The sequence below is a fragment of the Corvus hawaiiensis genome, chromosome 7 (genome assembly GCF_020740725.1).
Source record: "Corvus hawaiiensis isolate bCorHaw1 chromosome 7, bCorHaw1.pri.cur, whole genome shotgun sequence".
Lineage (NCBI taxonomy): Eukaryota > Metazoa > Chordata > Aves > Passeriformes > Corvidae > Corvus > Corvus hawaiiensis.
In genome coordinates this window covers 24105142-24132894 of record NC_063219.1, presented here as the reverse complement: position 1 = coordinate 24132894, position 27753 = coordinate 24105142, and the positions used below count along the sequence as shown (strand labels likewise).

Below are 27753 nucleotides of genomic sequence, written 5' to 3'. Positions count from 1 at the left end.
TTTTGGCGTTTAACAACAAGTCCTAGGAAACAAAACTACAGAGTTATCTTGAACCGGACAAATAAGTTACCACTGGCAAGTTTGTGGCACTAGTAAAACAAAAATAAAAAATTAACTCTCTTGATCATATAGATATCTCTATGAAAATCTTTTTTTTTTTCAATCTGTACAAAAGGTCTTTCTTCATAAATTAATTTTTTATAATTTAATGGCTGTCTACTATGTGATGTTTAAGTAACTGATTATTTCTTTATGTACAGAGGTTAAATTTCCCAAATCTTACCCAGACAATGAGTATGGCACTTAGTTCAGACATTTCTGGCAGCAACTCTTCCCTCCCTCTAATCCAGCTATCATACTGCAGTTTTTAATTAATGCAAAAATAGCAAGTAGTGAGAGATCCAGGTTTGGAAAGTTACCAAATACAGGCAAGGTGCTGCAGGAAGTCTGGACTTTTACAAAGCAGTAATATTCCAGGGAGCATAGAACCAATAATACCACAACTTTTTAAAAAAAGAAAAAACAAAAACACATCTCTTATGACTATGCATTTCACTAGAATCTACACTTCTCAGAGCAGCAATTTACTTTTGAAACTATGAAATGTCACCGACATCTATACTCCAATACTCACACAAAATTTAAAAACTAAAAAATACTTGAAAGAAACAACTGCTTAGCCCTAGCTCCCGAGCTAGGATGATTTGGTCTGTGGAAACAGGGAGGGCCAGCAACCTGTCCCAATACAAAAGGAAATAAACTTTGAGGTAGATAACTGATCATATACAGCTGACCAGAGAAGTACACAGTTTTGGAAGACAACTTAATTTATCATTCGATTTAAAACATATGCAATTGTAATAAAGAGCTTTAGTAGCAGTGAATTATCTAATATGTGAAGTACAAATAACTGTGTATTTATGAATCAGGAATTTCATAGTTTCAAAATTGGTTTTCTTTACACTTAACACTTGTAGTGATGATGTAAAGTGTGGCACTGCTTGGATCCAAGTCTTCCTTCATGCTTTTGTGTCCATACATCAATTAAAATTATAAAACCTAAATGCAAATGTACAAAAAAGGCACATTCTCTTAACCGCAAACTGGTCCGGCAAAAATAAAGAGTACAGAAGACGCAATGCTGAGACAAATCAGAATTATTGGTTACTGGCTCTTTGTTCTTTGGTAAAGTTACCTTTTAAAAGTGCCAAGTCTTTTTATTTTTATTTACCTACTATAGAGAGCTAGTACCCAATCAATTATGCTTCTACTTAAATCTCAGCGTATGTTTGAAAACGAATCCTTTAGCTTTTGCCATTTTGCTGTAATAGCAACTTTTCTGTTTGCTAAGTCTCAGCACAATCCTCATCCTAAAGCACTATCATTAGTATAAAGGAAGGACAAAAACATTCGGTGATATCTCCACCCCAAACTCCCTACTCTACCTATGCTAAAACTAGAACATCAAGTTAGTTTCTGAAAAAAGGCAAAAAAAGATTTTACATTGCATCATACAGCAGAGTTCCTAAATCATTCAAACTACCAGAGGGAACTATTGGCATATGGCCTTACAAACAATTTATACTATTAAAATTTCCCCAGTCAGAAAATGTGTTTCACACAAAACATTTTTTCCCCTCTTGCATTTCACTACCTTACATATTATGTGAAAAAATCATTAAAAACACTTACTACACATTAAAAAAGCCAAATTTTCAGCAATTTTTATTGACTACCTTTAAAAGCCCTATGCTGCTGTTTTACAAGGCATAATAGACCAGCTCATTTGGTCAAAGCATTCTACACCATTAGTTTGGACTACTTACTGAAACAGCTACAGCATTGAAAGATTTAAGGCAAATTGGAATTTATAGAAAAGGATAAGACACTTCACACTACATTAAAAGAAAAACAGAAAGCTAAGAGACCAGACACTATAACTGCAACACTGCACTAAAGCAACATTCACACACTGCAAGCACAGAACATCGTCTTAGATGTTTTACTATTTTAAACTTCAGAAAATCCATTTCATACAAAAAAAAAAAAAAAAAAAGAATAAAAGAAACGAACAAAATAAAAATAAACCAAAACACAAATTCTGTCATGCACGTGAATAAGTCTTCGTGGTCATCTGTGCATACCCAGAAATTTGAAGGTTTTTTTTTTGCGTCATAACAATTGATAAAAACTTTTCTTTTACTAAAATAAACCTGTTCATGGGAACAGCTACTAGATGAATTTAAGGTTTTTCTTATGCACCTTATAGAACTTATAGCAAAAATAGTTTTAGTTGATTTCATTATAAATAACATTTTCAAGAACCTGTGCAAAACTGTCAATAATTCCTAAAGCACAATTGATCAGTAAAATCCATGATTGTTTCAGCCTTTGCACCCTTCTCCAGGCCAGGTCAACACTGGACATCTGTAACACAGAAAGGTCAGAGCTAGAGCAGAGTTACAATCACACAGTTTTTTTCTAATGTAGCTGTCCACAAAACTAAATAATTTCCTACTTTAGACAGCTGTGAGAAGCCAAATGAATCCGAGCATACCCCCTGAGAAGCAACACAGGCGGCACTGCAGGTGCTTGGCCCTTCCCAGGATAAGGCTCTCCACCCAGACAGAGCCAGTGCTGTGTTTCCCCCTCTCTCTCTAACAAATGCTCAGCACACAGAGCTCCCAGGGGGAACTGAGGCTGCACTCAAAGCTCTTCCCTTCTTTATTGTTTTGTTGTTGTTCCTTTTAAATTGACCAAAAGTGGTTGAGGGTGCTACTCCTGTACTCCTGTGGCATCTCCGAGGCTTTTAATCTCTGGAAAAGGAACAATAACTTTCTTTTGGTGCAGCCTCAAGGAGGCTACGTACAACAGCTAAGACAGACACAGCTACTGTGCCTCCCTGATGATAATACTGAACAGCAGGTCAGGGTTCATCAAATTAGAAGGCAGAGTTTTTTATGTACTGGCTTATATTGCCACATGGGTTTAAAAAAATACCCAGCTAATGACAAAAAAGTTTAGACAATTTTTTAACTTTTCAAAGGAAGGCAAAGTTTGGTATTTTAAGGCTTGTACATTTGTAGGTGCATAAAAAACAGGTTTGGTTTTTTTTTTCAAGTCCTTTTGACTATTTTTCACATAGGAACAACTTTTTGAAAAGAAGCTGTAAAGTTATTAAATGTAGCTGCCAGAGGAAAGATGCGGTGTATTTCTGATTGACTGCATCCACTCATGCAAATGTGCTAGTTGTAATTTACCCCTCAAATTATGGGAACATGGATATTGACTTTCCCAAAAATGCTGCATGTGCATTTAGAAAGAAGTTTCAGTTTGACAACAGTAAAAAAGCCACAACAATCAAGAGAGCGCAGTGTTCCCTGTATTTAGGGCACCAAATAACTGCCAATTCCCTCCCCTTCACCTGTCTGAAACAAGACAAGTACCAGCATGTTCCAGGGACAGAAATACCAAATGCCATGCTCTGAGGCTGAAATCAGCTGGGTAATATTAACCTTCTCCATGTGCCCACTGCTAAAGCTGACACAGATTTCACTGGCTCCTACTGCATATAAATACAGGTAACAGTGCTTCTCTGAAGAATAAAATACGTGGAGAACTGACTTACAGCAAACACATAGAATTGCTCACAGAGCCTGGAATTCTACACAGAGTCATCAATACAAAACGTGTCTCAGATGGCAACAACAACTCATCCTTCCAGGAGACTTAAGGCTGTTCCTCCTGCCTGGCCTCAGTCTACGGGGAAAGATACTGACAGGCTGGGAAAGAGAGGCAGGATGGGGATGTGACATGCAGGATTACGCTTCGCTGGCTACCACAGATCTCTGTTGGTAAGGAGGCTTTACATGCCCACAGGGAAGACTTAAGGCAAAACAAATAATTCCTTGAAAAGCGGTTAACACCAGGCAACAGCCTTGGCATGGGAAACGTGCAGGAGTCATGATTTTAACACAAGGAGATGGATAACGAGAAGAGCCTGTGGCTTTGCTTTCTGCCTGCCCTGGAAGCAAATCAAGGATGTGGGCTTCCTCTAGATGCCAGCATTTGGCCCGACTACAGGAATAACACAGGTCATATGCTGTGCTATGCAGGCTCTGCCATCTGTTGAATTTGCCAAGTTTCCCCATTGGTTTGTTTCAATCTTTCCATATAAGAAGCTGTTATGCCAATAATGGGGATGAGAGCACTGTTGTCAAACAGCACAGCAGACCTGCAGGATCAAAGCTAATGCCAAAATGTGTGTTTTGTTGGATCAATACATTTTAGAGAGATATCACACAACTGTAGCACATAACTGATTTCAACTTTTCCGTATCAAATAAATGCCACAAGGGCTGTAGAAAAACCCTTCTAACATGTGCCTCCAGCACATTATTGCAGCTGAATTGAATTTTTCAGTGTGAGGTCTTAGAAAATGTGATGTAAAAAATTATGTAGCTTACAAAGCACTTAAAAAACCGATGAGTTAAGGAAGAACTGAATTCCAGGATTTTAAAACATGGGTCATGGAGAAGGGAACAGTTAGTGCAAGTAACATTTTCGGGACAGAAATGTACAGAAGGCTAAAGAATTTTGTATGAAGTAAGTTCAGGTAAAGCTAATGATCTGCTAGTAAAAAAGGTCATGCAAGCAGAACCAGAGGAAACCTGGAGCAGGAAAGTAAAACTCTGGAATTAGAGCCAAATGAGGACATGGATTAAAAATTGACAAAATTCTGGACCAAGCAGCTTTTTCCTAGAAAAAAGGATGAGCAGGGAAATCTTCAGGAGAAAAGATCAGTAAGGATTTCTACCAGACCACCTCCCTGCCCATGGTCTGTAAGGCAGCCACAAAGCTGCTTCTAATCTTACATGTACCACAAAACTAGAGCATGATATGTCTATCAGTACAGCTCCCTTTAGCATTTTGATTCTTGTATTTTTGCATTAATTCATTGTTATTCTGTATAAAGCATGCTGCTAAAATGAACAAATTAAAATTGAACATAATCCAGTTATGGTCTAGAGAAATTATTAAAACAATATTACTCAGAATTCATTAATTCACTTCTGGATCCCATGTTTCCTTCCCTGGCTTCAAATCAGCCCTGAGTTCAAATCAGCTTCACTGTCACCAGATATTATCATCAGTATTATTTATATGACATAAAAAAAATTCACTATAGAGTACTGTAAGTTATGAAATAAAGTATCTTTGAATTCACATCTTTCATGAGACAGGATGAGGCCCTACCTCACAGTTACTTATTTTGCTGATACGTGTATGGAGAATGGTCACTGGATGTCTCTACTGTGACCTGTTGCTGACCACTGGCTTCCTGCAAATAAAAAGGAAGACAAGCCATGAGACAAAATCAAGCAGCATTACTTGCAATCCATATTTCCATTTGACCCATGCAATTAACAGTCTTCAAATCTAAAATCTTCCTCACATTTCTCAAATGAGGTATTCCAAATCTGAGGTGTTAACTTTACCTTGATTTATATTTCAGAAAACGGAGAAATAAAATGATCATGCAAAACTTGTATTTCCTCAGCTGCTTTGATGATAATTAAAAAAAAAAAAAAATCCAAACTTTTGACATTATAGAAATCAATAAGACAGAGAGAGCAAATATCTGCTAGAATATTTTCTATCTGCAGATGTAAAAGAGTATTCTGTCCCTCTCCTTTTGAAGGGGAGTGAGAAGAATGAGATCTACTTACCACAGAAACACTATGAGTACTGTGATGGCATTGGCACTAGGCAACACAAAGAATTGTAGATAGGACTTTGCACCAGGCTCCCCAGAAACCAGGCAATTAATTCATTCATCTGAGAGTGCTCTGGCAGACAGAGCAATCAGGTAATTACCAAAAGTATTTCTCCAACCCACATGGGCAGATGCACCAAACTGATTTAAACAAATTCTGGAGTTTCTGAATAAATAGACTTTGAATTAAATGTTTTTTTTTCCTTACAGGTTCTGGAAGAGACTGTCTGGCAGTCATTCTGAATACATGAGCTGCAGCATACCATGTCTACCTCCTTAGAGAAGCACTGACCAATGAAAGAGTGTAAGGTAAGTCAAAATAGTAGATAAATTATTTTGTTTACTTATGTTATGCTCTCCAACGAAACTGATCAACTCCTCTTTGATGGAGAGATTTATTAGACAAACATGCACAGTATCCTGAGATGCCAGTGTCAAATCAGGACTCTGCAAAAAATTACAATCAAGGTCTGTTGGCAGAGAATTTTGCTCAAAGGTAAACTAAGTGAAAGATCAAAACTACAATACACTCCCTGGCTTGTTACTATTTGAGTTAGGTTTGACAAAACAAAAAGTTTGCCTGAGCTATGCTCATAGAGAAGATTGATCCAAGTACTGTACTGCCATAAGTACAGGTCATTTTTTGTTGTAATACTGGCTATATTAGTTGAGAATAATAACATTTTATAGTTTTAATACATATGGCATTCACAGTACATTCACAGTTACAATATTTGCCTTTAAGCATAAATTTTCCTAGCAAAAAAAAAAAATTAATATCATATTAATATTTCTTATTTCTGGTCTTTCATAAAATATTTTATAAATATACTGACCTCAACAGGAACCGCTGCTGTCTGGACATGTGTGTACTGGGGGATGTAGGCTCCTTGCATAGCTGTTGTGGCTGGCATGTACTAGAAAGACAGAGTCCATTATGTTGAGGTCAAATCCAATATAAGTTTAAAGGTATTCAAAATACCTATCATGGTATTATTTAACAGATACTGGCTGTTTCCCTAAAGCAATATACATGAGAGAAAGACTTTCGCGTCTGAAATCAATAGGCTTTCCAGAAAAGTCATGTATCTGTTTTGAGAAAATTCAAATTTAGACTTCAAAGAGTAGGTAAAGGACTTTTCCTTCTCTGTTAACCCAAATCATCATATTTTCTTCTTTTAACCCAATCTGGTCAGAAAAGAAGTGTCTTGCAGTTTAGAAGCTAGCCTGAATTTCTTCTGATTTAACTTCTGTTCCACACTTTAAGAGAACAGAGTTGCAGAAAGGAGTATAAAGAGTAAAACTAACTGTTTTAAATCTTTTGGATGCAACTCTGAAGTTACCCCCTGGATTCCTTTCATTTGCTTTGGTCTATTTTTATTTACTCATTTCCAATTTCTGATCAGTTAATAGGCTGAATAAAAGCTGCTGAATATGATTTCAAAATGGAGTCAGCTCCTAATAATTCACTGGACATGAGATGACTTACAGGATTACTTTTTTCCACATGCAAGCTGCACAGGCATACTGTGATCTACACGCGGTATTTTCTACTTGGGTAAGTTCTATTTTGTATCAAATTGCTACATACTGTTCCAGTACTGCCTAATGAAAGATGACTCATCTGCTGTGTCAGAGGGCTTATCATTGATGCAGGCTGTAGTGACATGGTGTGGTCCATGGAGGGAGTCAGAACAGCACCCTGTTAAAACAGAGAAACAAAAATTGTTGCAGGACTGAGATTTTAATTTCATTTTTGATTTGAGAGTCTAAGTACAGACTGTCCTTATGAGGGGATATACCACAAAAACTCTCCTTAATCCCAGGCACTGACTCGAAAAGCAGGTCTGGGGCATTCTGAATATTTTACTTGAGTATCTGTAGATGCTCAAAGTGGAAGACTTGCTTTGACTTCCCATTGTGCATTCAACTGATGTGCAATGCACTTGAGAGACCTGCTGAAAATGCTTTGTAAAATATGAGTTTAACCAGATGCTGACTTGAAAGCAAAAATTTGCACATGTTACCTGGTACAGATTCACTTAGCTTAAGCTTTGGAATTTCATGCTTTAGTAAGAAACTTTTATCTCATCTTTAGGAATGGTGGCTTTGGAGGAGGAACATTTGTGTCGGAAGAATTCTACCCATCACATGCGATGTTCACACAGGAGACAGCTGCCCTGCTTAATGGCTGGTTTCATTACAGACACATTTCAGAAGAGTGACTTAGCAATGCTGATTCTTTGTCTAAATACCAGCTGCTCTGATGACATTTCTATTGCTTCTGCACCATTTTGTTAAGGTCATAAAAATCATACTCTAAACTTTTAAACACTTCAGGTTTCTAAATATGGAGGGCACACTCATAAGGTTTTCAGAGGTAACTGAAATGGAAGATTATCAAGAAATTTCATTTTACCAATCATGTTCCACAAAAACACATCTCCAAATACTTTGTATGACTTATGCTTGCAGCAGGTGTTGATTAAAATTAGTGGAGGCTCAACACTAACAGAAATAATTGCAGTGTACTGAAAACAAGTATTTTGAATCAATAACTAATCCTTAAAAAGAAAAAAAAAAGTATATAATATACTTGGAAAAACAAGCATGTGATCAGTGTAGATGAAATGAGTCACAGGCACATCAAACACTGAAAGAATTTCCTGTCTGTAGACTGCAGGCTTCTCTGAAAAGCAAATGAGCAAGACAGCACCCGTCTTTGCACAGGCCAAAACTGAACTTCAGTCTAGAATCTAGGTCTTTATTTTCAGCTGTGAAATCCATCTTCTGTACCTGTGAAACTAATACACCTTATAGCATTATAACATATCAGCTCTTGTCTTTCACAGCATTATTTGCAGGATGTTGTTTTATGAAAATCTGTGTTGATAGAGAAAGAAGTTTAAACCTGCTCTATGTGTATTTAACATCAAAAACCACAAATACAACAACAATTAAGTGTGTGAGATGGTGTTCTGGTTCAACATCACCTTCTCTGCATGCCCAAGAAGAAAATGTTCTGCCAAGAAGATTTACATTTTATAATCTGCATGGAGAGGTTAATTAAAGTCAAGACAATATCCTTTCTATATCTGGAAACAGACCTGTTTGTTAACTATGGGAGTGCATGTATTAAAGTGCTGTTATTATAAATAATGTTCATTTCAAGAAACCCAGTAATTCTCAGATATAATGGTACTTAATTGGTAAATGACATAGACAAGAAGCAAAATATCATGGGAGAGTAGAGATTAGAATGCCTGACAGTCTGGTACCAATGCCACAGCCAAAAGTGTAGGGAGACTAGCATTACTCATGAGTGGTGAAGCCAGAACAAGCTATGCAGGTTTTCTCAAGTGAGTGCCCATAAAGTAATTTTTATCACTACATCCATCTGTGTTTCACAAATTATCCAGTCTGAACTATTGTAGACCTATTCTAAAACATTGGGTCTCAAATTCCAGGTCCTGAAAGGTAGACAGTATGTGAAACATTTGGTATTTGCAAAGTACTTTCCATTTACAGTAAAAAAATAAAACCAAAAAACCCAACACCACTAAGTTTCCTCTTGGAATTTTTCTCTAATGGTCCTCATCACACTGATACTCTGAAGGTAGCTTTCTTTTTTTCCTAATAAAATGAGGTCCCAATTCAGGCTACTGTCTTTGTTTCACTTTTCATTTAGATCCATGGAAGTAATTGGGCAGGAATTGACATACTTCCTGTTGTTTGAAGTAAGTAAAGTGTTTATATAATAGATAAGCACAACAATGAAGAAGCATAAAAACTTACTGGGTGCTGCATTATATATGGTTGAGGCTGCATCCAAGAAGGACTCTGAACCTAGAACAAAATTGGTATTTTATTCTTCATTTTACACATTCTTGGAATACTCCAACTTAGATATAGTAATAATTTAAATCATGTTAACCTGCCTCCTCCCTTTTTTATTGACTTTGACTTTTTAATCCAATTAGTCACTCTGTGGAACAACATTGATTTCTATGAAAAATGTATTCATTGTAACCTGTAAATCAGAGACGAGATTTGGAGACCATATACCACATACACCTTTCAGAACAAAATACAGTGTTTTTAGTGCAGGTTTCAGAAACTTTATCAAATACAATGAAAGGGGTCAAATAAAGGAATGACAGATTTCTGCTATGTTGAAAAAGGAGGCTCCTTCTATCTCAGAAATGTCTTTGGGGAGAAGTAATTGGGATCTCAGAAGGTATAGCACCATCTGCTTTCTAGTGTGATCAGAATAAAATAAATTATTGCATTTTCACAACTGAAAAAGAAATATCAGGGATTCTGCTGTAATCTTGTTGTAGGAAAAATGAGAAGATTTAGGAGAGCTGTTCTTTTGCAAGACATTGTGGTATGTTATTCCCAAAGCACAGGAAGAGGAGAAGGTTCTGATGAGAGTTCCTGCTCTTGCAACAAGCACATTTTCTCTCCAAAACCGGTGACCACCCGAATACTTCAGGTGCAGTAACTAACTTTGCATGACAAACTGAATTATAAAATGGGAAACTAATAGGTTATATTGTTATCCTGGTTAAAAAGAGCTGGTTGCAACAGCTCTTGGAAAAAGCATGCAAGAAATACAAAAGGTAAGGACGAAAACGTTTCCTCCCCACCTGCTGCAGGTGTGTAGGGTAAGGCAGGAATCTGACCTGCACCACACACAGAACTGGCTCACTGCTGCTGGACATTTAAAGCCCTTTAAATGCCTCTACCATCATTTCCAGAGTCCTGTGAACAGGACAGGTAAACACATAGCCTTGAAAAAAACCCAGGTGAGGTATTTTCTGGAAGATGGAAATATTTCTTCCCTCCTTTTGGTACTGACTTTCAAATCAGAGTTGTTGTTTTTTTCTTTTTCAGTCAGGAAAAAAGCAAACAGGAGTTCAAAAATGGAATGGAAAAGACTGGAACACCCCCTTTCCTCAGGCAAAATCTCAATGGCAAAACTACTGGTACAGCCTGACTAAAGCTTTGGCTAATCTCGCAGGATGATAGTAACTGGCTCGGTGCAGTCATTTGGGTACACAGGGGTTGCAGAAACAAACACTAGCCAAAACTTGATTAAATTTGTTTACCTGAATAAGAATAAATATAGGAGCAGGTTATACCATGCCTCAAAGAAAAAAAATAATAACCTGTGCTTGTGTGATATGTTCTGTTGTGTAGAAGACAGAAAGCTGCAGGTTTCAGTGAGAAGGGTTCAGTAATGAAGATGTGACTAATACTCAAATTGTGAAACTCTTCTGGCCAAGAACCTCCTTCCTCCTCAATACAAATACTTCAATTTAATTTCAATTCCAATTACTGTGTCACTTAAAGCATAATGATATTAATAACTCCATCCACAATAATTTAAGCTAGATGCCATGTATATCATAATACTGGTAACTACATTTCTGGAAACATAACGGATTGTGGTCTGCCTATCTCAATAAGCCCAAAAAACAATACTGTATTGCTAAGCAGTATGTTTCCATGCCAACTCCCAATTTTTACCTGGATTCTGAATATCAGAGAGTCTTATATTGATAAATAATTTATATTTTAATACAGAATAGTAGATAATTTTGCTGAAATACTTTTCTGGCTAAGAACTTACTGTAATTTCTGAGGTAATGCAGTACCAAGCAGAATGATTCAGTATACTGAAAAATAGAGTCTAGCATTGTCTGCCAAGAGCAAACATCGTGTTGCATAAGTTACCTCAGAAATTAATATAAAAATAATCCAGCTGCCCTTCACACCAGAGAACGCTGCTTTAACTCCTACGCAGCACTTTGCTCGTGCAAAGTGGCATTAGATCTCCAGACTAATGCCAGACAATTCTTCCTCATCCTCCTCACTTGGAATTGAAGGTTACATGGAAATTTCTGCAAGAGACAGCTGACAAAATGGCCCACAGTGTCTCTGTTAGCCTCCTGTCTCCCCCTTAGACACCCTTCCATATTCATTCACACACACAGGACGTTAGAAAGCTCAGCATGTCTCCCTCACTAGAAAATAAACAGCCTCTTCTCCTTCCCCGACATATAGAAGTAAGAACTTTCTAAATTTAATGAGTTTGAGTTATTTATGACCCGAGTCACTGCTATTTACTCCATCTATGTGTTAAACAGAAAAATGCCAAAATAGCTCATCATTTAGCGTAAACTGGCATAATTGGCAGGTCTTAAGCAGTAATTACAGAGCACATATCTGAGACTGCCATACTAGTTGTATTTAAAGCAAGTTGTTTGTAAACTGAAATGTATGATGCCCTAAAATTGAGGGTTCCTAAGAGATCTACATCAAAGTACTAAAAGTGTTCCATATAATTTCTCAACGTGTTGAATTGTATATCAATATCCCTTGTGATGACTCAAGATGGCACCTATCAAAATCCCTCTTCAGAAAGTTTTGGACTGGGCTCTAAAACCAAAAATGTCCACAATTTGTGTTTTAATTTACTGTTCAAAATAAAGTACCCTTTGGTTTAGAAATACTGTGCTAGGCTATTAAATGCTTTACTCCTCATATAAAACCACTGAATTTGAATGCTGAGGTAATTTGAACTCTGAGCTCTGTTTTTCAAATTTCCTTCTCTAATTCTGTACCCTTCTTAGTACAATTACATGAGACATTATTGTTGGGCTTTCTGAAAAAAAAACAGAGAAAAGCTCAAAATGCATGGAAAAATATCTTTAAAAATGAATTTAATTAAATCAATAAGGTTTTAAATAAAGAATCATTACTTTAGATATACTGCTGGTATTAAAAGAATTTGACTGAGAGACAACAAAAAATCTCACATAAAATGCAGAAGTGGCTATAAATCCCTCAGCCATCAGCACAAGTTGGAGACTTGGTTTTGCAAGACACCAGGATCTCATTAAATCACTTTGCTTCCTGACACACACACTCTTAGGTTTTCAGGCTGTCACTTTCATGCTGTACAGCACAAGGAGGCCACTTCATTAAAATGAAACATTATTGGAGACCTTGTAAAACCAGATGTAACAATTGATAAATAAACATAATGAACCATTTCAGCTACCAAGTTCTAAATACAAACCTGGTATGTAGAAACCGGAGAAGCAATATATGGCGTAATAGATGTCTGAGTAATCATTCTGTTTGCTGTAATACTGTAGGGTGATGGATAAAATCTAGAAAATGCAGAAATATTTATTAAATGCCAGTTCTGTGCATCTTTCATAATGCAAACATTTTTTTTCTTAGTGTGCCATTCAACATACCCATTTTGTAAAGCAGCTGTGGTTGGATCATATGTGAGTGTCATTCCAGCCTTAAAAAAAAAAAAAGGTGTAAAACAGAGAGTTGACAAAATTAATTTTAATTGTAAATGATTTCTCTTATTCTTTCTTTCATTGTCTCATCTTTAACTGAAAATTTGTATTGAAATAATTTATTGCCATAACTCAAGGAAAGGTTAATTGACAGAAGTAATTATATAGTGAAGAGAATCACCGATATTGACTGTGAATACAAGTTTCCATGTTCCCATCACAAGGAACAAAATGCAATCTACTAAACACCTGGCTAAAAGAACATGTGTGTGTTTGAGATTCAGGGCATGCAGATGATTATGTTAGGGTGTTGCCTACAATATATGAACTATAAGAATGAATGGGGAGTGCAGTTTTTCAAGAAGGCACATTTGAATTTTCCTGTCTAACACAAATGAGGTGTCTAGGCTTGCTAACCACAGTAAGTCTGCAAAACTATTATCTCAAACATTAAAGATTAAAACAACTGTTGACTAAAAATAATAATGCTGCATGGCACTGGTATACTATTTTAATCTTGTGAAAGTGATGTGCATTTTAGTGTTGCATACATCAAAGGATTATTTATTGCATGTAAGCACAGTTATGTTTCTGGTAGTTTAATAATAGGAGAAAGCTGAAGTTTATAATTTGACCAAGTTGAAGGAGATTTTATTGTCCACTTTAATGAGATAGGACTCAGCATTTCACATTTTGCTTTTTCTCCTCAGAAGAAAGACAGAGTTAAGTGTTTTTTTTATAGAGACACAAACTGTCAGGTAAGAGTTGCTTGCACATTTTTAATATGCCAAAGGCCCAAGCCAAGAAGTCTCAATGCCTATCATTTTCCTAAGTATTCATTATTGCACACCCACACTAAAGCTTGAAGGGAGGACTTACAAGTCTCACCTCGCCTTCTCTGTGCCATGCTCTTCCATTCTGTATGTATTTATTCTGATTCTGTCTCTTTTTCTGTCCTCCATCGGCAAACTTGCACAATAAAGGTTCTGCAGGAACTGAGAAGAAAGAAGAAAAATAAGTTGAAGTAGCACTCATACACAGGTATTCAACTCTCCAAAGGAGGTATGGTTTTAAGTTATATTCCAAATAGGACAGTTAAATAACACAGAGCTGCACTACAGCATTAACAACTGTTCTGCACGGCACAAGCACAGCTGCCACACACAAACAGAGCATCTGGAATGCCTTATATCTTTGATTTGTAAACTACTGCTGTAAAACCTGTTGGAAAGAAACATGGTCTGTATATCCTGAGTATGTGTGTCTTGGTCTGGGGATGAACAAGAACTGCCATCAGAATTCTGAGCTTTGCCTCTTTGGAAGTATATCTAAAGAAGGAGGAGAAAAAATCTGGCCAAAGGTCTATAACATATTCTCCCCACCCCTTGGAGGTTTCAGTAATGTCCCAAAACTTGAAAGTGTTTTACTCATCCAGAACAGGCAGAAGAGCTGGCACAGTACATCCACTCACTCCAGCTGGCAAGGGAGAGTGGGCACCTTTATCTCCTGACACCTTGCACTGAGAAAATGCCACAACTGTCAATTCCCATTTTATCTCTGCTCTATAAAGAACACCCAATGCAACCAGAAATTCTTTAAGATTGTACTTTTCGAATTTTTGCACACTGCCATGAAACAGTATCACCACACTTTATTATTTTTTATTGTTACTGTTATTATTATTTTTCCTAATACAATCCTGACCATTATTTCAATTTTTAATGTCAGAATTGAAGCAATGGAAAGGTTTGCATAGTATTCTTTCTTTCCCTGTTAACCAGCTTCCATGTTTCCAAGTACCTATGGCTGAAGCACAGCTCTGCTGCATCACACCACACCCTCCCTAATCACAGGGTGGAATCACTGTTATGACTTGGATGTAAACGCTTCTCTGCCAATAATTCCTGGTGCATGAGCTGTCTAAGCTTTACCATGACACTCCTCCAGTCATTCTCTGTTTGGAAACATCTTCATGAGACATGGCTGGACCTGAAAACATGTCAGTTTCCAAATGCAGAGTAAACATGTGGGGTGGGAAGGCCACCTGCAAAAAAACAACCCCAAGAAAAATTTTCAACAAAATCTATTAATATAACCATGGTGAGTGCTGACGTCTCTTCACCCTGCCTGCATTTGCAAAAGATGGTTGGTATTGAAAACCTCAGAGATGCTTAACCTTGCAAAGAGCTTGACTTTTAAAACTTTGGCACAAAATGAGCATTAATGGCCAAATCATCCCTGGCTTTGGGTATTACACCTAAAACACTAGCTCTGGTTCTACTGGAAAAATATCCACTTCCTGAATGACACACCTTTTGACAGCCTTCTCTATGAAAAAGGGAGACAGAACTGGTGGGTGGTGCCCTGTCTCATCTCCAGCACTGACCACACAGGTCAGAGACCTGCACCTCCCCTACCTGCTGCTGTTACACAGAGTCAGACTATAACATTAAACATGACAACCAAATTAATTTAAAACCTATTATCCTATAGAGAATAGTAATTAAAATCCTACAATCATAAAATAAACCAGGAAAAGGTTAGGCTAATGACACTGGAAAAATATAAGAGACTTATGGACGATGGAGTAAATGAACAAGGAAATAACAGAAACCCTAAAGTAGGAGACAAACTGGAAAATAGTGTCTTCCAAACCTTGCATTTCTGAGGGGATTTTTGGCATTTCCAGAACTGAGTTTTACTTTGGGGTCTTCTGTTACGTGAAGCAACTTCTGTTTCAACACATTTGGGGCAAAAAGGTACTATGTTAATATGCTGATAGATAATTTGATGTTGCTTTATAAAAGCTATATGCCAATAACCTTGGTCACAACACATAGCATTTTAGTCCACATACAGTTCTCTTGAAATAGGAGGAGGTAATCTCAGAATACGCTAGCCAGTATGGGTAAATTTGTCAGATTGTGGTCTGAAATTATTTTGATTGATTTTAAACAGTGAGGAAAACAAAAATCCATTGGACAGTAAGAGAGGAAGTCCAAATACTGAAGTTAACTGCCTTAAACAAAAAAAAGCTCTTCCCCAATTTGAATATCTTTGGCCACTTATGCATTATTTCAAAAAATCTAGTTTTGTGGGGAGCATATGTGACTTCCAAAATATACACTATAAAATTTTGGATGAAGTCAAAAGAAACTGGCATGAGAACAGTACAGAAAGACATCAGAAAAACCCTAAAGGTTTCTAGCCCTGTCATTCTGTATTATAGCACTCACAGGTAGTAAATGCTTTATTTAAAGCTGCATTATGCTTTCATTAAAAATCCCTACAATGAATTGTAAAAGAATTTTCTGAAAGCATTATTTGTGCTTGCATTTCCCATCATTGTCTCAACATAAAGATCTTTTTAAAAAAAAATCAGAGCAAACCTGTCCAACTGTTTGAATAAAATGTTCATAAAAACCGATTTTAAGAATAAATCTGAATTTTTTGTTAGTAGATAACTGAAAACAGCTACATTTTAAATGATCTTTTGTGTTGCATTGTAAAAATACTCCGACAAATTTAAAGAAGAAGAAAAAATGAAAGAAGAATTATACACATGTACTGGATTTTGCATATGTAATATCCAAAACCTGCAGCAGTGAAGAAACCCAAACATTTAAAAAGCCATCAGTAAGTGATCTAACAGAAGTTGGTGCTCCATCTGACAGAACACAGATCCAGCCATGGGAACCCTTGATTCTCTGACCTTCCACCTTCCCTTGCTCCTCACTGCACCCATGAAAGAGGCCAAATGCTGCGAATGCTCCAACTCACGTAAAAAAGCCCAGTGCAGACCATCTACTTAATAGCACTTAATAGCCTGCTGTGAGCAGGCTGCACAGCATTGGCCTTCCCTGATCCTGGTTCAAGATCTGAAAGCTGACAGTAGGGACTGCTCCAGTTGAAAGCCCAACTGCAATTTTTGGCTGCTCTTCCATACACATGACTCGAATAGCACCGTGTTCATTCCTGCAACAACACAACGACTGATGGTCATCAGAGGGAGGGTCACGAGAAGGAGATAAACCTTCTTGGGAGCCAAGTATGACCTACTGATCTCCCTCCCACCAGAGAATGAACATAGACCTTACTCTCTCCAAAATGAGACCTGAACTTTATTTCGTCAGCTTACCTTTTCTTATATTTTTCACAAATATGTAACATATTCTCTCTCTTGCACATAAGAGTGTGCATATAACAGATATATATTTGAACAAAAAGCTCCAACAAGTCCTACAAACCAGTTAAGCAATCTTTTGTAGTCCAGGAAGGAAGGGAGAGTCATTTTTATTGTTTAATTGCTGGGAACTATGCAAGCCCAGTGATGAAGCAGATCATTAATCATTCAGTGACTTGCCTGTATGCACAAAACCAAGGCAGTGTACAAATATTCAGAGCTGCATTCACAGCTGAGAGGTGCCTGATGTAAAAGGCTATGACTTACAGTGGAATTCAGCTTTTCAGCTAGGACCCTATGTTTAACATGCCCATGCTTCTGACAAACAATGAAAACCAACACTGCCAATGGTTTGCAGATGCCTGTTGAGCTGCAGCTATGTAACCATGAGCTTTCCTGGCCTTCAACAGCAGGTCATGGCTTTAAAACTTGGGTGTGGAAAGTGCTGATCATCTCGTCCTGCCCTGAATCACCCTCCTCTAGGGCTAACGTTTTTAAAGAAGAGAGATGTGAATGCAATATTAGTCCAGAGAGTAAAGTCTTCCTTGTAGACACTTTGTGTGCATCTGCACATTAGAATTCAGTTTGTCTTTGTTCAGTGTCTACCCAGATAGCTACCAGGTGATACCATAAATGCAAGAACAAAACTGATGTCCTTTGTTTTACTTTGTGTTTACACCCTTGACTTTACATGGCTAATTTTATCAACTTTTCAATAAACCCTGCTTTCAGTTACTAAAAAATACAAGAGAGTTGAAAAATACTATTCTTTTAGTCAGTTTTCAATTAAACTGCATCTTTTAGAGACTTTCATTACTTATTTTCTAGTGCAAAGCATATGTGACTTAATGAATTCTGACATTAAAACATCACTTTAATGATAGAGCAAGCCTGTACAGCTAGAAACTTTTGCCAAAGGCTGTGGGAATTAAAAAAGAAATTGTGCAACCTAAGATTAGGGTAGCTTTGTATCTTTAAGGAGAAGTTAAATATTATACTCTTCACCATCCTAGTCTTCACTTAAAACATAATGCTCAGGATTACACTGTTTTAGTAATTTATACAAAGTTTAATAATTTGTCACAGAAGGATATTTTGAGAGGTTTTAAGAAGCATTTTTCTTTTCTATTCCTATGTTGCTTCTTAAAACTAAGCAGCAATTGCAAATTATGAATTTTAAAGCAGTTAAACCCTCTAATTCACGGATTTCACAAAATATTCAGAGTTAATGATCTTTGTGGGTCCCTTCCAAGTCCAAATCTTAAGTGAATGGCCCATACAGGGATCAAACCTACAATGCTGGTGCCTTAGCTAATCTCAGGGTCTTGATCTAAGCAATGAAATTTTTGCCCCTCTGCCTTCAATGTGACAACCAGTAATGACACTGGCACTGGCAGCCCTTGACACCCTGTAGCAGCAGTTTTCAGGCTGTGGTTCATGTCTATTTTCTAAAGGACCTGTGAAAGATAATGGAAAGAAAAGTGAATTTATGGTCAAGCAGCTTAAATTCACTAGAGATGTTCAGTGCTGGATACTTTGTAAAGGTAAGAAACTAGAAAACACTCGAATATGACTGACAGAAGGCAGCTACGTCAGGGCTCCATTTTCACTCCTACCCGCACTAGAGAGATGTCCATGACCAGGTAATTTCAAACAGTAGGGTCTATCATTCCTGGTGGACCTCTTCCTATCCTAGTCAAGAACACAGGCAGGAGCAGGGCTCTCTCACACTCAATTTCCTCCCTAAAACAGAACTGGAGTGACCAATATCTTTATCCTAAGTGGGAAGAGAGGGGTGGGTCATGGATAATTTTTGATTTTTGCATCATCACCATAACCAGCCATTCCTGAAGCAAAAATGCTCTCTACCTTACACACATGAAACCAAAATCACCTTAGTTCTTTTTCAGTAAAAGAAATATTAAATAATCCATAAAGCCTATAGAACAGGCATAAAACTTCTGCAACTTTTAAACTTCTGTATTCTCATTTTAAATAAAAGAGAGACAAACAGTCAAACTTACACATACCTTACACATTCTGTAGCACAGCTGCTTTAGGTAGTTATTTACATAACTATTCTCATGTATCATCACACAGCTACATGCTACTGTGACTGGGAGGAGACGCCTTTCAAGATTTTGCCCACAAGATCATTTCTACAATCACTACGGATCCAACACAAGACTAAAAGACAGTGAGCATTGAGTATCATCTTCAGGGGAGGAAGGCTAAGTATGCTGCTGCTCTGCTCTCACTGCTCCTCTGCTGCACCCTGGCTCTTTATACCAGTCCGGTCTGTGTCCTCCAACACACGTCATGACACATACATTTCACAGGAGAATAGAAAAGCTTTAAATATTACATTCTTAACTGAAAGCAATAGTTCTTTAAGGAGAAAAGTGAAACTAAACGCAAAAGTTACTTTAAAATTAGAGCAAACATATAATAAACATTCAGTTGAGAAGATCATTAAGTAAAAAAATTAGAGTTCTGAGTTTGGTTTTTGGTGACAAAATGGAAAGGAAGTCATAGTCCATAAAACACAACCAACTATTACAATAACCTACATTAAAAAAAAGGACAAACCCCAACAACAAATGATGAAACTAATGCATCACTTCTAGGAGTTTCAGGATTATACCAGCTTGCAGGGCATTTCAAATTGCTCTCTGAGCTAACCTTTCTTCTTCTTTACCAAAGATAAACAAGGACACACTAAATATTGAATATATTTCATTAAGGTAAATAAAGCCTGAATAGCCAGTTACATCTGGGTTTAACCTGCTCAGCATCATCAATGCCCAGTCACTCACCTAACTCTAGAGTTGACACTTTTGTGACCATCCTGTGTTAATCCCCAGCCTTCTCAGATTCTTAGAGGTTTTTTTGTTCCATCCTCTCATGCTCCAGGGGAGGTTTCACCTATGCTTTCTATAACTGTTTGACCCATTCTTCCATTTAAACCCAAACTTAGTTAAAATAACAAAGCTGCATTATGAAAGTGTGTTTTTGTTGAACAAATGTTCTTCCTCCCACACCTATTTCAATACAGGCCCATCTCTCCTACCCTCTTCATCCTGATAACAGTGTTTTTAGAGCCAGCTCCCTTTGCTGATTTTAGCCAAGTTTCTAGGACACAATGTTTTAATTTAAACATAGTTCCAGTTCTACGATTTTGTTTTGCATGTGTTTGAACTTGATCCTTTATAATCCCAATGGTTGCTAATCTATTTCAAAGCAGTTTCCTAATCTTTGTTTGTTCAAGAGCTTTCCCACTACCATCCAGTTTTCTCTGTGCAGGTAGTCCAAAATCACAGTTGCCTCATGGCTGCGCCACTTTTTGGCAGACTGCAGTATGGTATTATGCATAAATTGAATTCTCTAATAAGACTGCACTATTGGACAGGTGGCTTGCTATGTGGTATGGAACTCCAGGAAGAATGTGAACTCCATAAAAACCTTTGCAAGGAGCTGTGAAACTTCACAGAACCAGCATGGAAACAGAGGCTGTACCCTATACAACAAAATTGAGAGTCTTTAAAAACGAAGGTTCTCACAAGTCCCTTATGCACCTGATTATTCATCTCTTTTTCAGTATCATGGAAGGTGAGACCCCATCTCACTTAACTGACTTCCAGACATTTGGAGTTATCTATTTCTGAGTGACTGATCTAGACACCCTTTGTTACCACAAGGAGAGTCTCTGGAGGTGTGTTTTTCTTTACCTGTTCTAGACAGAGAGCCTGGACAACTACTTTGCAAAGTAAGCATTAGGAGTTCAAGCCTGTGAGGTGGATTACATCTTGAGACCCCTGTTTAGTTTCCACTTTCAGACAATGGACAGTTCTGTGCAAATTTCTTGTCCCTAATTCATCACATTTTTATGTTAATTGTTTCCTTCATACTGCAGAAATTGTTTCTACAATTCCATGCAGCAGCTTTTTATTTCTGCCTGGTTGAACCTCCTCATGTAAGGGTGCTACTCCAGCTTCAGCAATGGCCCACCAGAGACAGAGCATGATTAGCAATGACATGCTTGATGGCTCATTCATTGAGAAAGGAGAATGCAAGTGAAAATAAAAATTAACAGACTAAAAAGCACTAATAGGAGCTTCTGTTACAGTTTTTTAGTGTCATTACTGCCTGTTGATACACAGACAGGCTGTAACATTTTTACTAAATGTAATGAAGTCAAAATAATAATATAACTAAAGTAACAAATGCAACAGTGCACTTAAATTTACCAAAACTTCATAACAAAGTTTTAACTAAATAATAATCTCAGCAATTAATCCCAATGCAAAGGGCCTGCAAAAGCAAGGCTAGGGAAGTCAAAATACTGCATTAGATTAGTTTTGCTGAAGGGAGTGGTTTCCTGTACTCTGAAGCATTTTCCATCCTTACAGCAGCACAGACTGCCTCAAACTGGAGCAATCTTTCAGGGATGAGGCATGTTTGGAGTTTTACTAAACAAGCTGCATTCTTGTCTGCCTGCCGAGGGCTACTTTCCTCCTCCTTGGTGACAGGGTCTGGCTGCAGAGAACATTTCACCAGTGGGATAAAGGCAGCTTCAGCAACCACATCAACACTGTAATTTGTAAAATTCCCACTTGGGATTCTCAATAAAATGCCTACTGAAAGCTGCCTGGAATGTCAGGCACGTATTCTTTCCTTATTGTCCTCTTTACTTTCTATTTTACTCAGCAGCTCTGAATTTCCTCTCCTCATTCTTCAGTGTTCATGGAATATACATTTTGTCTCTTAGAAACAGTGCTGACAAAGCAGACAAACTGATGAGGAACTTGGTGTGACAACAAAATTGTACTAAGCCTTCTCTGAATTTTGCCTTGCACAATATTTCTAGAAGCAGCATTCTATGCTGATCTCCTTCCATTTTCTTGAAGGACTTCAAAGCCTACACTGACTTGAGAGTCGCAGCTCCCCAGTGAACGATTGTGCCAGGCACTGCGGCAGATTCCTTTTTTTTCTAAGCAAATATTTTTTTTTAATACTTCAAAAAAATCATCAACAGATGACAAAACCAGCCAATTTTTGCCTCTGAAAAAAGCCCTATCCATGGACAATCAGCCAAATTCTGTTCTCGTACTGCTATTTGTTTCCTCACTTCAACTGGGATTATGTGGGATGTAAATTTGTACATAGCTGGCATCTTAGCTGCTTGTTTCTCTTCTAGGAGAGAACACTACTAGATTCCTAGAAAAGGTTTACAACAGAAAAGCCATATAGTGTGTTCCAAGCAAGCATTACAGTCATCCAAAAAGACACAGTTTAATTTTAATAAGCATGCCTCTAAACGAGAAGCCAGATACAACAATCAGTGTAACAGGCTTCCACCATGCAAGCAATAACCTATTCATACATCTTGTAAGAAATATATGCAACATACCAGAAACTCCTGCTGGTGTCTTTATGAATTTTCCATTAAAATGAGCAATCACTGCTTCACATTTTTCTGTTGACTCCATCCTAAGAAAATAAAGAATAATTTACATAAATTAAACACTCAACCAGATTCCCATGTTTGTGATTTTTTTTAAAGCATATTTCTTGCTTTTTCTCTCTTCACTGCTGTGGCTTGCTTTCCCATGTGTAAACAATGGAGAAGATGTTTTCTAAGAACATATAACTTCAGAAAGGTAAAGCCAAACTCAATTAAAATTTTATGTGCTCTGAGACCAAACTCAGTGCCAAACTGAAAATAATACTCTTATTTACTCAGAAATTATACTGTAGCTGTCCAAGCTGGATAAAGTACCTCTGTTGTCTTGAAAGAAGCAGAAGGACTGACTCACTATCACTCATAACTGAATCCTTAGTGCCCATGCTGCACACAGCAAAGGTTAACGCCACTTTTCAGAGAGGATTCAGAACTGTCTGTGCAGTTTAAGAGTAATAAACTCAAATATAAACCTGCCTGACTGCATGACCCAAACTGACCTGGCAACTTTTAGCTTATACACATCATCTCCACTAAATGATGCACCTGGCTCTTATTTAATTGTCTCCAAGTTCAAAACAGGAGCCAATACCAGCACAGCTGTGATGGCTAGTGAGAATGTATCCAAAATCTTGAACAGGTTTGTGCACTCATGCTGTCAGATCTAGACTTAACAGACTGGGCAGACAGCTGGAGAGGTCCTGCTGGCCTGGGAGTGGCTCTGGAGGCTGTGGCTACACCCTCATGTTGCACTCTGGATGTGTCAGCCCCAACTGCCAGCTTGGACTCAGCCGCAGTGAACGACTGAGATGTGCAAGTACAACAAAATTGTACAGATAATTTCTTTTCATTTGTTCATTAAGTTCTGTAATTCATACCTACAAATTAGGCCAATGGCCTCAGCAGCAAAGAACTGGGACTAAAAATTAGTAAGTCTTGGCATCTTTTTAATTATGATAGCCTTTCTGCACAGGCTGACAAAATACAATCATAGACAACAACCAAAATCACCAAAATACCACACTGAACAAGAGGTTTTTCTAAGGATTCAAAAAATATCTCTTAGAGAATATTCAGAAGTTCTGGATTGTTGAATCAGGATGAAAGAAATCGAATTTTTTTTTTGTCTCACATGAAACAAACAATATAATTTAGTTTCAGACTCAAGTCTGGACTTGATAAAATACATTACTCCCTATTAAACTAATAAAAGTCTCCCAAAGGCAAGAAATTAAAATATTTATTTAATGTCTACAGGTTTCTTGGAAAATTTTAACTTTAATTAATATTTATCCAAAAATTTTCCAATACAAGAAAAAAATGTTCACCTTGCAGCAGGAAAGAAGTTCTAATTAGATACAGGAGCAACATTTATCCTATAACTTACGTATACCATACGCATGTATATAAATAAAGATTTATATAAAAATAACTTCACCCGTATATATAACACATAAAATGCATAACAGAGAAACTATTGAGGAAGTACTTTAAAACTATCTATTTTAATGTCTTCAATACAAGTGAGGTTTTGGATACCCACAAGTCTTTTGGACTTTTGCATATGATTCTAGAACACTTCCAGCTATATTAGAAAAAATATATCCTCTCATATTTCCTACCATAACACTGATTCAAGGTAGAGGTGGTAAACAAGTTTAGGGAGAAGAGACTGAATGAATTCAAAATGCCTACTGAATTTTAGAGTGGGTGTTACTGGATTCTACCCTTCACAGTACCAAAAAGTGAAAGCTACATATAAAACACAGCTATATGAATGAAATTAAAATGTCCAATTAATTTTACCCCAAAAATATGACAAACACTTGTTGATTTTTTTAAAAGGGACAGGAAGAAATTTTAGCAAAGCCCAAACCTGCTGGTTTTCCACTCTTAAACAATGAATATCGTTCAATTATTTCTAAATTTGTTCCTTTGTTATACCTTCTTGAAACTGGACAGTGTGACAAGCATATAAAGTTGGGCGTCAGGGCACTTATGGGGGAGAGATTTAAAAAAAGAGAAAAGTAGAAATCACAGTGCTATGAAATACCCCCTGGCCAACTCACAGGAAAACCAACCCCTAAACCTTTTGGCCTCATCAGGAGATAAATTTGCTCAGTTCTTTTCTGTGCACTAATTTTAGATTCTGCTATTTGTTCAAATACAGAGCTATTTTAATATTGGCTGAACATCTGAATTACTGAAATTTCACTTCACAGAGATTTTTCACCATATTTTGAGAATCCCAATTCTTTGCTCAAAGCATGCTCTTATTTTTGATAATAGAAACCTTCAATTTAAAGCCTCTAAATTTTGATTGTTATATTAGGTTTAAAACAGGACTTAGATAAATAAAAGCAGCACAGAAAAGACTTTGATGAAGAGATCCCAGAAAAAATAACTGCATTAACTGAGAAAAAGTAGACTCATATGGACAGAATATTTGGGAGGTATCCACTAATTTATGGAAAATACTCGTTCTGTTGATTGGGGTGAGATATTTGACTTAGCACACAAATATTTTAGGATGAGATTTACTGTAAGTGAATAAAAATATTTTCTTTCCCAGTTGACATCATGTTAATGAGCCTGAAAATTCAAAGGGCTGATGTTCAAAGGGCAATGATGAGTTCATTTTCTCCAAGGAACTAATGAAGAAAAACAAAAAAAAAAAGGAGTGGGGGTGGGGAAGAAGGTTCTTCCTTCTGGTCTGCTGACTTGGATTCAAACTTCAAAAGCCAGAAAAGTCACAGGACAAGTCTCTGTGAAGCATCACGTAACTCTTGCTTACTGGTTCAGGGATAGAGGAGAAAGGAGAAGTACAGAAAAGAGAAGGAAGTGGTTTAGAGTGAATTCTTATTCTAGATAATTGTTCAGTAAGAGCAATGCATTTAAATTTAGCCACCTAAGCAAGATGAGACACAGCTTTACCAAAGGAAGAATTAACAAAACCCTGCTGGATAACTCCATCTCAATCTCCCTTCTCTTTACCAACTTTATAATTTTCATTAATTTCTGCCTTTTCCACCTATTCTTGCCTTTTCAATCAAAACAAAGGAAAAAGGCTGCCAGCATGGCTAACACCACCGAAGTACCTTGCAAAGCCAACACCACGGCTTGTCCCACTCGAGTCCCGCAGTATCCTTGTAGAGATAACCTGCCCAAAGGGCTTCAGCATGTTCTCAAGCTCCTGCTCATCCATTGAAAGAGGCAGATTGGAAATGTATAAGTTAGTTGGGTCTTGCTCTTGTTGCTGAAAGAGAATTAAAACCAATTGTTACTGTTGTTGCCACTAACATTTTGAATTTAAAACAAACAATTACATATGACTTTAGGTGCAGATTTTTACTTCTCAGGCCCCTTTGTAAAGGCTGCTCTTTCTAGTATTAGTGACCTCCATCTTCTGCCACTGCCTGCAGCATTCCTGAGAAAGTTCCCCTTCTCCTATTACTGCTGACACCAACATTTTTAAGTGGAGATAAAGGTGAATAATTGACCAGTTTATAGTCCATGTTAAAACTCCATGTTTCAAATTTTTCTGAAAGGAAAAAAAAAGTAAAGATGAGATAAAGGAAAGAAATTAGCAGACAAGAAATGCAAGAGTGGTGGAAAGCACTAAGAAAACCAGATGCAAATTAAGAGAAAAGATTGGGATGACAACTGGAAAATAATATGAGGAAAAAATGAGAACATGCATTTAAGAGTCTGCACATTGCCATAATAATACCAAAAGAATAGGGTGACACAGGAATGAGTGGGACACTGTTGTCTCCTCCCAGATATGAACATTTTTGACTTTTCACCAAACTTTTACATGATGCATTCAGACAATACAAAAGTCTTCCAAAAACTTTCTCTAGAAACAGACAAAATGAGAGAGGAGGGCAGCCAGGAGATGAGCAATTAGGAAGGAGACAAATGTAGTCACATCTTTGCCATTCTCCTGATCTTAGGCTACTCACTACTTTGTGTGATTTCTGTACATGACACGAAATGACACCTCAGAGAAACCTTTTTGTTGAAATTGGTGATTTTCAGTGTTTGTCTACAGATTTCCCAGCTGTGGTTAGGGAGCATCTCTTTCATGCTGGTGATTGTTGGCCATGCTCTGTACTGAAACACATTTTTAACCTACACAGATTGACATGACTTGGCCCTTAAAGTTGTGTGAAACTTTGATGTCATCATTGTGACTCTGGTAAAAATGGAAGTCTCTGCAGGATGCCCACATTCAGTAGAATTTTTCTGGCATCAGTAGTGATATGATCTGAAACATACACAATTTTCATAGAATCACAGAATGGGTAAGGTTGGAAAGGACCATGTCTGGTCATCCTAGATCACATTGCACAGGATTGTGTTCAGACACTTTTTGGGTATCTCCAGTGAGGGATACTCCACAGTTTCTCAGGGCAATCTGTTCCAGTGCCCAGTCACTGCACAGTAAAGAAGCTCATATTCATTCGCAGGTAGAACTCCCTGTGCATCAGTTTCTGCCCATTGTCCCAACATATTTATTGGTCCCAACATATTTGATGGCATAGTCCACAATACATTCTCCTTCTGTACAAGAGGGCTAACTGGCTTGCAGGGAAGTTTGAATCAAACCAGACAACAAAAACAAAACCGTACAAAACCACAGCACTTTCCTCCTGCCATTAAAGCATTTCTTAAAGTGATTATACTGTATGGATGGTGATATCTTTTCATGCAGATCAGGCATCAATCTGTTCTTAAACCACCCTCATATTAATAATATCTCAGTACTTTTACTAGCATGTTGCATAGTTTTATATCTTGCTATCTTGGATATCACCTTTCAGTTTGGGTTAGTTTTCCCTAGGAGGGGGGAAAAAAAAAAAAGAGTGTTGGGGCTTGGGGGGAGGTCACATCTTTGAGGCAGAGAAAGGAATTATCCTGTTACAAAAACTAACAAGAATTAAAAATTGGGAAGCAAATTCTAGGCTGAGAAACATTTACTTATTTGCATTTTTACCCCAAGCCTCAC

At 37.3% G+C, this 27753-nt stretch overlaps 1 protein-coding gene across 4 annotated transcripts in view; it reads right to left on the bottom strand.

Annotated features, from left to right (window-relative positions):
* The window catches only part of RBMS1 (RNA binding motif single stranded interacting protein 1), a 157670-nt gene that overhangs the window by 6118 nt on the left and 123799 nt on the right, over nt 1-27753 (bottom strand). For 2 of the 4 annotated variants that reach the window (XM_048310380.1, XM_048310383.1), the window contains exons 5-14: nt 25841-25998; nt 22692-22771; nt 13978-14093; nt 13048-13097; nt 12864-12957; nt 9572-9622; nt 7368-7478; nt 6613-6693; nt 5257-5341; nt 1326-2427 (exon numbers count right to left, since the gene is read on the bottom strand). In XM_048310380.1, the coding sequence (XP_048166337.1) occupies nt 5264-5341; nt 6613-6693; nt 7368-7478; nt 9572-9622; nt 12864-12957; nt 13048-13097; nt 13978-14093; nt 22692-22771; nt 25841-25998 (819 nt within the window). In that variant the 3' untranslated portion in view covers nt 1326-2427; nt 5257-5263. Of the gene's footprint in view, nt 1-1325; nt 2428-5256; nt 5342-6612; nt 6694-7367; nt 7479-9571; nt 9623-12863; nt 12958-13047; nt 13098-13977; nt 14094-22691; nt 22772-25840; nt 25999-27753 lie in introns of those variants that run through there. The other 2 variants (XM_048310382.1, XM_048310381.1) reach the window with 2 other exon arrangements.